Raw genomic sequence first — 12,114 nt, forward strand, 5'->3', positions numbered from 1 at the left:
ATATAGTCCATTATAGTTCAAGTTGTGTTTTGATTTTTGAAGTTTTTCCCGTCTTCCCTTGCAGGTATAGAACAAGATGCAGTGAATACTTTTACCAAATATATATCTCCAGATGCTGCTAAACCAATACCTATTACAGAAGCAATGAGAAATGATATCATAGGTAAGTAGTGCTAGAATTACGGCCAAAAAAAAATTGGTTATTGATTAAGAGAATTTTTTATGAACATGGAATTTAATATACCTTTTCCTAGTTTGTTTTCAGATATCTGGTTGTAGCTCACTCACAAACTTTCTCTCATGTTAGACCAAATTCTTAAACTTTTATTTGAATAACAATAGCAAGAACAATAATATCATACATTTCTTAAGTATTTATTGTGTCCCAGACAATATTCTAAGTACTTCCCACAGATAAACTCATTTACTCTTCTAAAGAACCTTGCAGCCCAAGTAGGTTTGGCTCAGTGGATAGAATATTGGCCTGCGGACTGAAGGGTCCCAGGTTCAATTTCCATCAAGGGCACATGCCAGGGTTGCCAACTTGATCCCCATTATGGGGTGTGCAGGAGGCTGCCAATCAATGATTCTCTCTCATCAATGATGTTTCTATCTCTTCTTCTCTGAAATCAATAAAGATATTTTTTAAAAAAGTAATCTTGCAGCATAAATATAGTTATCCTATATAATAAAAGCCTAATATGCAAATTGAACCCTCAACTTGGAGTTTGGTGCGGGTAGAGGGTTGGTTGGCCAACTGCCTGTGGTCCCTCCCCACCATCCTGCCTGGCCCGATTGGCCCTGATTGGGGCAGACCGGCTGGACCCCATCTGTGCAGCAATTCGTGCACCAGGCCTCTAGTTATTTTATAAATGAGGAAACCAAAGCATAGAGGATAAGTAGTTTTCCTAATTTAGTAGAGCTCAGAAATGGCATCGGGATTTGAAACCAGACCCCCACATGTTAAGTAGTATGCTGCTTGGCAGTGTTTTTCAAACTGTGTATTGAGATCAATCTCTATGTCCTCATCCAAATGATGGCTAAAGGAACATCATTTCAGGAAATTATTTCCATTGTGTGTGTGTGTGTGTGTGTGTATTTATTGAGTCACATAAATATGTTGTTCTGTAAACATAGTAAAAGAAAAAAAAAAACAGTTTGGAAGCCTTTACTGTGTTGCATCAGCAAGGCTTAGGTATACTGGTAATCACAGACAAAAGTGGTTCATTTATTCATTGAACAATATATTCCATCAAGTCCTACTAGTAAGTTTCGAATTTTTATTACCAAAAATTATATTTTTAATTTTCAAACTGGAGCATATTATTCTTTTCCTAGTAGATTCTTCTCCGTGTGAGGCTCTTTCAGTCTTGACTGCAAGTCCTTTGTACTCACTCATTTTTGGAAATAGCAACACCTCCAGTCTCAGCTGTGGCTCTTACTTGGCCCACCATACTTTCTAGTGAACAAATGTTGGCTATTTTGGGGTCCATCAGATGTCCCCATTGTGTCCCCTTTCTTTTTCCCACACAGATACCTCTAGCACAGGTCTTAACGACTCTTGGTGATTTGCTCTTATCTGCCTACATTTGGGATTTTTATCCAGTTTTATTGCAGAGTTGCCATGGCATTTTGGTTTTTCTGTGCGGTTCCTTTGTCTGTTTTTATGTAGGAATTTGTTGCTACCATCTCCCAGACTTCCCTAGACTGACTTTTTCTAATAATACAATTGGGGTGTCTTAGCTGATTAGAATTTGACTGTTTAAGGGATAGGTTGGCTAGTGATTCCTTAGGAGGTTTGTTTGTACCAATTGATAACCAGGCTGGGGTAGGGAGAAAAGGAAGGAGTTTTGAGCCAAGTAAAGCATTTGAAATAAAATGTCGTTACAATTCTAATTTTCCTTCTCTTTTTTTTTTTTTTTAAATATTTTTATTGATTTTTAACAGAGAGAAAGGGAGAGAGCTAGAGAGCTAGAAACATCGATGAGAGAGAAACATCGACCAGCTGCCTCTTGCACACCCCCTACCGGGGATGTGCCCGCAACCAAGGTACATGCCCTTGACCGAATTCGAACCTGGGACCTTTCAGTCCGCAGACCGACGCTCTACCACTGAGCCAAACCGGCTTCAGCTAATTTTCCTTCTCTTAAACCTTATCAAATTAATTATGTAATCCCATGAGAGGGAACATCTTCTGAAGGATCAAAGTATCTTGAGAAAGTTTCCATCCAGTGTCTGTTATACATTTTTAGATGTTAATTACATATATATCTTTATAGAGTCACTTTTACTTTTTGAAATTCATTCTTCTAAATCCTGTTCTAATTATTTGTCTAGCTAATATTATTATGTGTTGCACCGGCCTAGTTTTATTGTAAATGTTATCAGTGGGTTTTTGGAGTTGCTGTCTAATTACTCTTGTCTTTATGTGGGTATTCAGACTAACCCCAAACTATACTACCACGGCCTCTTCCATTTTCCACAAATCCTTGAAGTTTTTTAACTTCAGGGATATTTTTATTCCATTGCTTTTCAGAGAGAGTGGAGGGGAGAGGAAGAGGGAGAGATAAGACTAGTTGTCTCCCGCACAAGCCTCAATTTGAAGGCGGGGGAGTGGAAGTGGGTAGCGAACCCGCAACCCAGGTATATGCCCTTGACCGATAATCGAACCTCCAACCTTTCAGTGAATAGGCTGACGCTCTTAACCACTGAGCACAGGCAAGTTGTAGAATTTAAAAAATACTTTGAAGGTACAGCCTACTGAATTTGCTATTAGTTTGAAAGTGAGTGGTGTGAGAGGAACAAACAAATCAAGCATGACTGATGAATACCTGGGAGAATGGAATTGCCATTTATAAGATGTGGGGGAAATCAGGAGTTTGGGTTTTAGACATCCAAATGGCGAATGACCAGTAGGCAGTTGGACATCAACATTAGGAGTTCATGAGAGAGGTCCAGGTTGTGGAGATATGTTTGAAAGTATCAGCATATAGATGATTCAGAGTCATGAAACTAGATTACCATTGGACTGAGTAATGAGAGAAGACAAGAGGTCCAAAGACCAAATTCTGGCAAAGGCCTAACATTTAGAGTCTGTCAGATGAAAAAGAACTAGCAAAGGGACTAGCCATTAGTAATCAAAAGAAATTTTTTTTCTGGAAGTCAAGTGAAAAATGTTTCTGGGAAAAAGGGAGTGATCAAAGGTGTTATGCTGATAGGTTAAGTAAGATGAAAAGTGGGAATGGAATGGATTTGGCAACCCTGTGGGCAACTGATCATCTTAATTAGAGTGGACCTTTAGGGGCAAAAACTTAATTGGAGGAGCTTAAGAGAGAATGGGAGGAAGAATGAAGGTAGCAAGTATGAGGCATTTTGCTTTAAAGATGAGCTAAAAGAGGATGTTAAGCCAAGGAACAATGGTTTTGGTTTTTTGTTTTTAAGGTGACATGTTATAAACATTTAAGATGTCTGATAGCATACAAACAAGTGTACACTGTATGTAGCTTGTGATAACGAAGGCAATAATGAAGAAAATTTTGATGCAAGAGAAAAGGGAGACAGTTACTATAGGAAAGAAGTCTTGAAGAGGATGAGGTCCAGTGCTCAAATAAAGAGTTACTCAAATAGGAGTGAGGAGAGTATATCTGTAGTAGTAGGACCAGATGGGTAGAGGTGCAGGTGATTGATAGATGTGATGAGAAGTGATAGAAATAAATTTTCTGATTGCTTCTGTTTTCTTAGTGAAGTAGGAAGCAAAGTCATCAACAAAGAGAATAGGAGAAAAGGTGTTAAGACATTCAAAGAGAGAGGGTAAGATGTGCCCTGTATTTTCTAGGCCAGTGGTCAGCAAACTCATTAGTCAACAGAGCCAAATATCAACAGTACAACGATAGAGATTTCTTTTGAAAGCCAAATTTTTTAAACTTCTTCTAACGTCACTTCTTCAAAATAGACTCGCCCAGGCTGTGGTATTAGTGGAAGAGCCACACTCAAGGGGCCAAAGAGCTGCATGTGGCTCACGAGCCACAGTTTGCCAACCACTGATCTAGGAGAATATGAGAATAAGTGGACCAGGAAACTGTAGTACAATCGTTGGGTTTCATTAAGGTCCCACTGACGTCATGAACTTAAAGTGAAACCAGCCGTCATGGTTGTGTGGGGTTTTTTTTAGCCATGTTTAATAGTTAGCTAACCAGGTTATTGATGTGCTGCAGTTTATTTAAGCAGTCCCTAATGTTAGCATATTTTATGTTTTTAAATTTCAATTGAATAACATTTTGATAAACTTTTATTGAATTTATTGGAGTGCCATTGGTTAGTAAAATTATATAGGTTTCAGGTGCGCAATTCTACAACACATCTGTATATTATGTGTTCAAAACCCCAAGTCAAGTATCCTTCCTCACCATTTGTCTGCTCTGTGCCTTCTTCTGCCTCCCCAGCCTCCTTTCCCTCGGGTAATCACCATGCTATTGTCTGTGTCTATGAGGGTGTGTTTTTTCCCCCTTATTACCTTCACCTTTTTCAGCCAACCCTGCAACCCCCTCCCCTCTGACAGCTGTCAGTCTTTTCTCTGTCTGTGAGTCTGTTTCTATTTTGTTCGCCAGTTTATTTTGTTTATTAGATTCCACATATGAGTGAGATGATATGATACTTGTCTTTCTCTGACTGGCTTATTTCACTTAGCATAATGCTCTCCAGGTCCCTCCATGCTGTCACAAAGAATAAGATTTCATTTTGTTTAAACAGCCAATTAGTATTCCATTGTGTAAATGTACCACAACTTTTTACACACTCATTCACTGCTAGACTCTTGGGCTGCTTCCTGATCTTGGTTATTATAAATAATGATGTAATAAACATAGGGGTAAATATAATCTTTCAAATTAGTGCTTTGGGTTTCTTCAGATATATTCCCAGAAGTAGAATCGCTGTGTCTTAAGGCAGTTCCATTTTTAATTTTGTGAGTTGTCTCCACACAGTGTTTACTGTGGGTACACCAGTCGGCATTCCCACCAACAGTGCATAAGTGTTCCCTTTTCTCCACATCTTCGCCAACACTTGTTTTTGTTGATTTATTGGCAGAAAGCCATTCTGCCCAATGGGAGGTGATAGCTCATTGTAGTTTTAATTTGCATTTCTCTGGTGATTGTGACATTGAGCATCTTTTCATATGTCTATTGGTCATTTGTAAATCCTCTTTTTTTTTTTTTTTTAAATCTTTATTGTTTAAGGCAGTGGTCTGCAAACTCATTAGTCAACAGAGCCAAATATCAACAGTACAACGATTAAAATTTCTCTTTTAAAAAAATATTTTATTGACTTTATAGAGAGAGGAAGGAAGAGGGATAGAGTTAGAAACATCGATGAGAGAGAAACATCAATCAGCTGCCTCCTGCACATCTCCTACAAAGAGCATATAAGCTCTTTGGTTAATCTCTTCCCACCCCACTACTCCCCTTCCCTTTGAACTTCATTAATCTGTTCCATATTTCCATGCCTCTGATTCTATTTCATTCATCCATTCATTTTGTTCATTAGATTCCTTGTTTTTTGTTTTTTTTATTTTGACTTTTAGATTCAATTGTTGATAGATATCTATTGCCATTTTATTGTTCATATTTCTTCTTCCTCTTCTTGCTCTTTGACATTTCATGTAATATTGTTTTGGTGATGATGAATTCCTCTAGCTTTTTCTTGTCTGTGAAGCTCTTTATCTGACCTTCAATTCTAAATAATAGCTTTTCTGGGTAGAGAAATCTTGGTTGTAGGTCTTTGGTTTTTGCTTTTCATTACTTTGAATATTTATTGCCACTCCTTCTAGCCTGCAAAGTTTCTGTTGAGAAATCAGCTGATAGTCATATGGGTGCTCCCTTGTAGGTTACTTAACTGCTTTCCTCTTGCTGCTTTTAAGATTCTCTCTTTGTCTTTACCCTTGGCGTTTTAATTGTAATGTGTCTTGGTGTGGGCCTCTTTGGATTCCTCTTATTTGGAACTCTGGGCTTTATGAACTTGCAAGTCTATTTCTTTCACCAGGTAGGGAAAGTTTTCTGTCATTCATTCTTTTTTATTTCTTAATCAATCTCTCTCTCTCTCTCTCTCTCTCTCTCTCTCTCTCTCTCAAATATATTGATTTCAGAGAGGAAAGGAGAGGGAGGGAGAGAGTTAGAAACATCAGTGATGAGAGAGAATCATAGATCATCTGCCTCCTGCACACCTTACATTGGGAATCGAGCCCAAAACCTGGGCATGTGCCCTAAGCGGGAATCAAATCATGACCTCCTGTTCATAGGTCGACGCTCAACCACTGAGCCACGCTGGCCATGCTCATTATTTCTTCAAATAGATTTTTAATATCTTGTTCTCTCTCTTCTCTTTCTGGCACCCCCTAATGTGATAGTTGGTACACTTGAAGTTTCCTATAGGCTCCTTACACTATCTTTATATTTTTGGATTCTTTTTTTCCTTTTGTTCCTCTGATTGGGTGTTTTTCTTCCTCATATTCCAAATTGTTGATTTGCTTCTCAGAATCCTCTACTCTTTTTTTTTTTTTTTAATATATTTTATTGATATTTTACAGAGAGGAAGGGAGAGAGATAGAGAGCCAGAAACGTTAATGAGAGAGAAACATTGACCAGCTGCCTCTTGCACACCCCCCACTACGGATGTGCCTGCAACCAACGTACATGCCCTTGGCCGGAATCGAACCTGGGACCTTTCAGTCCGCAGGCCGACGCTCTACCACTGAGCCAAACCGGTTTTGGCAGAATCCTCTACTCTATAATTGCTGTAAATTATTCTGTATTTCAGTTAGTATAAGCTTAATTTCTACTGGTTCTTTTTCATATCTTTGACACTCTCACTAAGACCCTTGAAAGTCTCACTAAGTCCCTTAAAGCTCTCTTTGAGACCCTTGAAGCTCTCATTAATATCCTTGAGCAACCTTATAGCTATTGTTTTGAACTCTGTCCAGTATTTTACTTGTTTCCATTTCATTTATTTCTTTTTCTGGAGATTTCTTCCATTCTTTCATTTGTAACCTATTTCTTTGTCTCCACATTTTGGCCGATTCCCCATGTTTGTTCCTATATATTAGATCAGCAGCTGTGTTTAGTAAAATTATATCAATCGAATTGGTAGAGTGGCCTTGTGCAATAGGTGTCCTTTAGGGCCCAGTGCCTCAGCCTCCCCAGTCACTTGAGCTGGGCACTCTAGCCCCTGTGTGGGCTGTGTGCACAGTCTTGTTATAGTTGAGCCTTGATTGCTGTTAGTGTCACTGAGAAGAATTGATCTCCAGGCCAATTGGCTGAGTATCAGCTGCAACTACAGTGGGAGATACGCTGTGCAGGAGACAATTCTTTGGAGCAAGACTTGCTTCAGTGGGGCTTTGGTGCTCACTGAGTCTGTCCCTTTAGTATGTTGCTGTGGGTGTGTGGAGTTGTATGGTGTGGTCTGAAGCCATTCACCGGGTTCACTCGCTCTAGGGCCTGCCGGGAGGTGCAAAATCAACCACTGCCTGGGACCACCCTGCAGGAGCTACCCAGTGATCTACAGATGGCTGCTACTTGTATTGGGTTTGGAAGTCTGGGTGAGGCCCAGCTGTTTAGCAAGACAGGCTGGTGCTAGTGCTGGGTCTTAGGCATGCTGATGCCAGTTGCTGCTTGTTTACAAGATTTTAGGAAAGTCCTAAGCCAAGACAGGCCATTCATATGGCAGCTGCAAGCAGTTTGGATGTGGCAGGGTCTCAGGGAATCACCAGAGCAGAACAAACAGTGTGGACCATGCTGATGGAAACTCAGATATGGCTGCCAGTCAGCTCTGTGACAGAGAAGGTGCCAGCACAGGAACAATGACCCCCATGAGCACCCTGTCTGAAAATAAGCCACCCCCAAGTTCCTGCTCCTAATGCAACAATCCAGTTCCTCCCCATTTTTCCCTGGTTCTCCCAATGCTGGCACCTGGCAATGGAGCTCAAAGCAAGCAGGACAGTGTAAGATTGTGCAAGACCCTTTAAGAGGAACTGCCTGGGTCTTCTGCAGCCTTCATGTCACTCAGTCACAATCCTTGCTGGTTTTTACCACCAGAGTTATGGGGACATCTCTCCTAGCTCTAGAACCCTGGGCTGGGGGTCTGGTGTGGGGCTGGGACCTCTTGCTTCTCACAGGAGGCCTACACAGCGATGATATCCCTCTGACTAAAACCATGCCAGATGTGGGTGTTGGACCAGCTGCTTTTGTGCCTCCACCCCTCCTACCAGTCTCTATGTACTTCCATCTTTACCTCTCACGTTGTAGGACTTCCATTCATCCAGCTTTCAGGCAGTTCCGAATGATGGTTTTTCTGTATTTTAGTTGTAATTTCTATGTGGTTGTCTAAAGATGCAAGTACCAGCATTTACCTACTCGCCATCTTGGTTCTCCATATATCCTCTTTGGAGAAGTGTATTCCAGTCCCTTTGCCCATTTTTAATTGGATTGTTTGGTTTTTTGTTTTGAGTTTTATAAGTTCTTTATAAATTGTGGATGTTAACCCCTTATCAGAAGTATCATTGGTGAATACGGTATGTTCTCCAACTCAGTGGGTTGTCTTTTTATTTTGTTGGTGGTTTCCTTTGCTGTGTAAAAACTTTTTAGTTTGATGTAGTCCCATTTGTTTGTTAATAAACTGTTTTGTAGATAAATCCACAAATCCGTAATTTCGTGTTACAGTTCTAGAAATGAAATTGCTGATTGTAATATGTTCATTTTTAAAGCTAATGCTAGAAATTGTCAAATGGCCTTCCAGAATACACACCAGTTTATATTCCCACTAGCACTGGTGTTCCTTTTCCCAGGCCTTTGCTAAAATGTATGTACGTAAGCAATTAAATATATGGATTGTTAAAACACTTTCGTGCCTGTTTTCTAGACAAAAGTTGGAGTGCCTTCTTATTTATATTTAATTACTCGTGTGCATCCATATCTTTCCATATTGCCCTTTTATATTTGTTCTTTGCTAATTGTCTTTTCATGTCCTTTGCTCAGTTTTCCTTTTGAGATGTTTTTTATTAATTTGTAAAAGAAATGTCTTGATAGATGAGTGATACTCTTATACAGAGAAGAACCTGTTATACATGCTGCAAATTTCCCCACTAATTTGCCTTTTTTATTTCGTTTTGGGGGTGTTTTAATGTATAGAATTAAGCTTATGTTAAATCTTGGTTTCTGCTTTTGCATATGTACTTATATGCTTTAGAAAGACCTCTACCTCAAGATCAGCTTTTAACCTAAATATTCTCTTAGTTCCATATAAAACCTAATTTATATGCCTTTACAGTCATTTCCTACTTTGACTCACAAATGTGTGCATTTGCATTTAATAGAAATTGAATTATTTCCCATTTCTTTTACAGCTAAGATTTGTGGAGAAGATGGGCAGGTGGATCCCAACTGTTTCATTTTGGCACAGTCCATAGTCTTCAGTGCAATGGAGCAAGAGTAAGTTATGTCATAATTTCGCATTTTGCATTCTTGAGAATTTGGGTTTAGTGTTGGAATAGGTTTCACACAACTAAAAACAAACTATCTTTGAGGATTTAAGTATTTTGAGTATTTACAGGATCTTATAGGCATACTTTAATGGATTTTTTAAACAAGTACATTGTGAGCTCTATTAAAAATAAAACTTTTATGTCACTGATTTGTTGTTATTGATATAATTGGTATAAAAAGACTGAGGATTCCCTTAAAATCGGAACATATTTAAAAGAAACTCCTTATAAAAATGTATTTTGTTTTACAAGTAAATTAAAGTGACTAACAAGTTAATTTGGAAATGCAATGTAGAGTATTAGTTTGCCAGAATTAGGTATTCAGGCTAATGGAAAGTTCTTGTATTCTTGTTTATTTTTATATTTTGTTTTATTTTAACATTTTTATTTTATTATGTTTATTGGCATGACATTGGTAATAAGAATAAAACAAATTTAATTTTTAATGTTAATACCTCCTAATTTAAAATAATTTGTTTTTAATTCTAAAGTCACTTGGGGGTGATTGTGATTATTAGAATTGGTTTGTTTATTTAAACAATGCATGTCTTCAGGTGGATATTCTAATTTGTTATTGCTTGCTTTTAGGTTAATGTATGCCGTAATACTAAATCCATATAGATTTGTTGAAACTGCCTCCAAAGGTGTTTTTTTTTTTCTTTTTATTAATTACTGCTTCATACCCTTAAAGAGAACCTATATATTTATTTAGCATTTGTGAAAATGGTACTTTGTGCAAGGAAGTTACAGCTCAATAGGAGAAATAGGGAATGTTCTTTAGTTACACGTGTGCTGAGTATCAGAGGGGGGCTACAGAGGCCATCAGAAGCGGGTGAGTCAGGAAGGAGGTAGTGCTGCCCTAGGTTCTTAGCATAAAGCAGGCCCAATGTGGAACGAGAGTATTTTTCCCTATTAAGTTCTCTCCCTCGGTCGTTCCCTCAAAGTGTCCCTTTTTGTCCATGTGCAGGCACTTTAGTGAGTTTCTGCGAAGTCACCATTTCTGTAAATACCAGATTGAAGTGCTGACCAGTGGAACTGTTTACCTGGCTGACATTCTCTTCTGTGAGTCAGCCCTCTTTTATTTCTCTGAGGTAAAGTCTGCGTTTCCTCTCCTACTCTGTTAGAGCAGTTCAGCCTCTAAATTGTAAATCTGGGGCCCTGTGTATAGAAAATAGCAGAGCTGGATTTAAATAATTGTATTATTGTTTTAAGGTGTATGTGGTGGCAAGAGAGCATTGATAACATATCAGTCAGATTAAAGAGAGGCCATGAAAATGCAATGTAAACTAACTCTAATTTGGAAAAATTGAATTAAGAGAATGTTTTAAAATCAGAGTTTGATACTTGACCCCAGTGTGCAAATATTTTCAGATCAGACTTCAGAAGAGAGAAAGAAAAGTCATAATTTTTTTCCTGCTGTCATTACCTTTGCTTTAGCCACTTCATAGGATTGCCCAGGAAAGCATTTGCAAAAAGCTGTGAATGTATTAATGTCTTTGAGGCGTACATTTTAGTGTAATTGTATTTGTAGGCTTCAGAAAATGTAATCTTTTGTTGCACAGCACAAGATAAGAGGATCCCCAGTCTCACAAAGCAGGAACTGAAATACACACTGCATCCTATCTTGTCTCTTCATAAGAATGATTTAGTTTTCACTCCACTCCCTCTGTTTGCCACAGTTTAAGTGAGCATTAGTTTTGTTATTCCTCACTTGAGGATATTTTATTCATTGATTTTTCAGAGAGAGTGGAAAGGAATGGGGAAGGGAGAGAGAGAAGGAGGGACAGCAAAATCCATTTGAGAGAAACACATCAATTGGTTACCTTCTTCTCACACACACACACACACACACACACACACACACCCTCCTGTGGGCCAGGAATCGAACCTGTAGAACCTGTAACCAGGTGGATTCCCTTGACCGGGAATTGTATTTGTGACCCTCTGGTGCAAGAACCAATGCTCTGACCACTGAGCTCCACCAGCTACGGCTAAGTCAGCATTTATTCAGGTTAATATGGCTGCATGGAGTGATAGAAATGATCAAGTATAAAAAATTTGGTCTGGTTACTTTAGTCTTTGCATGTTTGCCAATGAGGAACCACTATGCACCTTACTGTAATTTTTACTCCGGTTCACTAACATTGCATCCAGCTGTGTACTAGTTGTGTTTTTGTTAGTTTTTTTGTTTTTTACCCCCTCTAAAAGAATGTTTTTAAATTTTTCGATCTCAAATGGCTCTACTTTACTGACTGGCATTAACTGAACAAATGTACCTGCTAGGTTTTTTTGTTTGTTTTGTTACTTATATCCTATAAAGTAAGAGTTAGGGCTTACAAATTAGGGATGGTAAGTGAAATCTGTTTATAGTTTCATTTCCCTCTTTTGTATTTTTCCTTCCTAGTACATGGAAAAAGAAGATGCAGTGAATGTCTTGCAGTTCTGGTTGGCAGCAGATAACTTCCAGTCTCAGCTTGCTGCCAAGAAGGGCCAGTATGATGGACAGGAGGCACAAAACGATGCCATGATTTTATATGACAAGTGAGTTTTATTTACTGAGGATTTGATATGCACTTCAGAAATAA

At 38.7% G+C, this 12,114-nt stretch overlaps 1 protein-coding gene across 4 annotated transcripts in view; it reads left to right on the forward strand.

Moving 5' to 3' along the window:
• AKAP10 (A-kinase anchoring protein 10) overlaps positions 1-12,114 on the forward strand; it is an 80,199-nt gene that overhangs the window by 32,148 nt on the left and 35,937 nt on the right. For all 4 annotated transcript variants that reach the window (XR_014792946.1, XM_084861428.1, XM_084861430.1 and 1 more), the window contains 4 exons: positions 65-163; positions 9,392-9,476; positions 10,497-10,620; positions 11,934-12,070. Coding sequence is in view for 3 of the 4 variants with exons in the window: in XM_084861428.1 (XP_084717554.1) it covers positions 65-163; positions 9,392-9,476; positions 10,497-10,620; positions 11,934-12,070 (445 nt within the window). In the remaining variant the exon portion in view is untranslated. The remainder of the gene's footprint in view (positions 1-64; positions 164-9,391; positions 9,477-10,496; positions 10,621-11,933; positions 12,071-12,114) is intronic.

This window comes from Pipistrellus hanaki (genome assembly GCF_964339955.1).
Source record: "Pipistrellus hanaki genome assembly, chromosome: 16".
Lineage (NCBI taxonomy): Eukaryota > Metazoa > Chordata > Mammalia > Chiroptera > Vespertilionidae > Pipistrellus > Pipistrellus hanaki.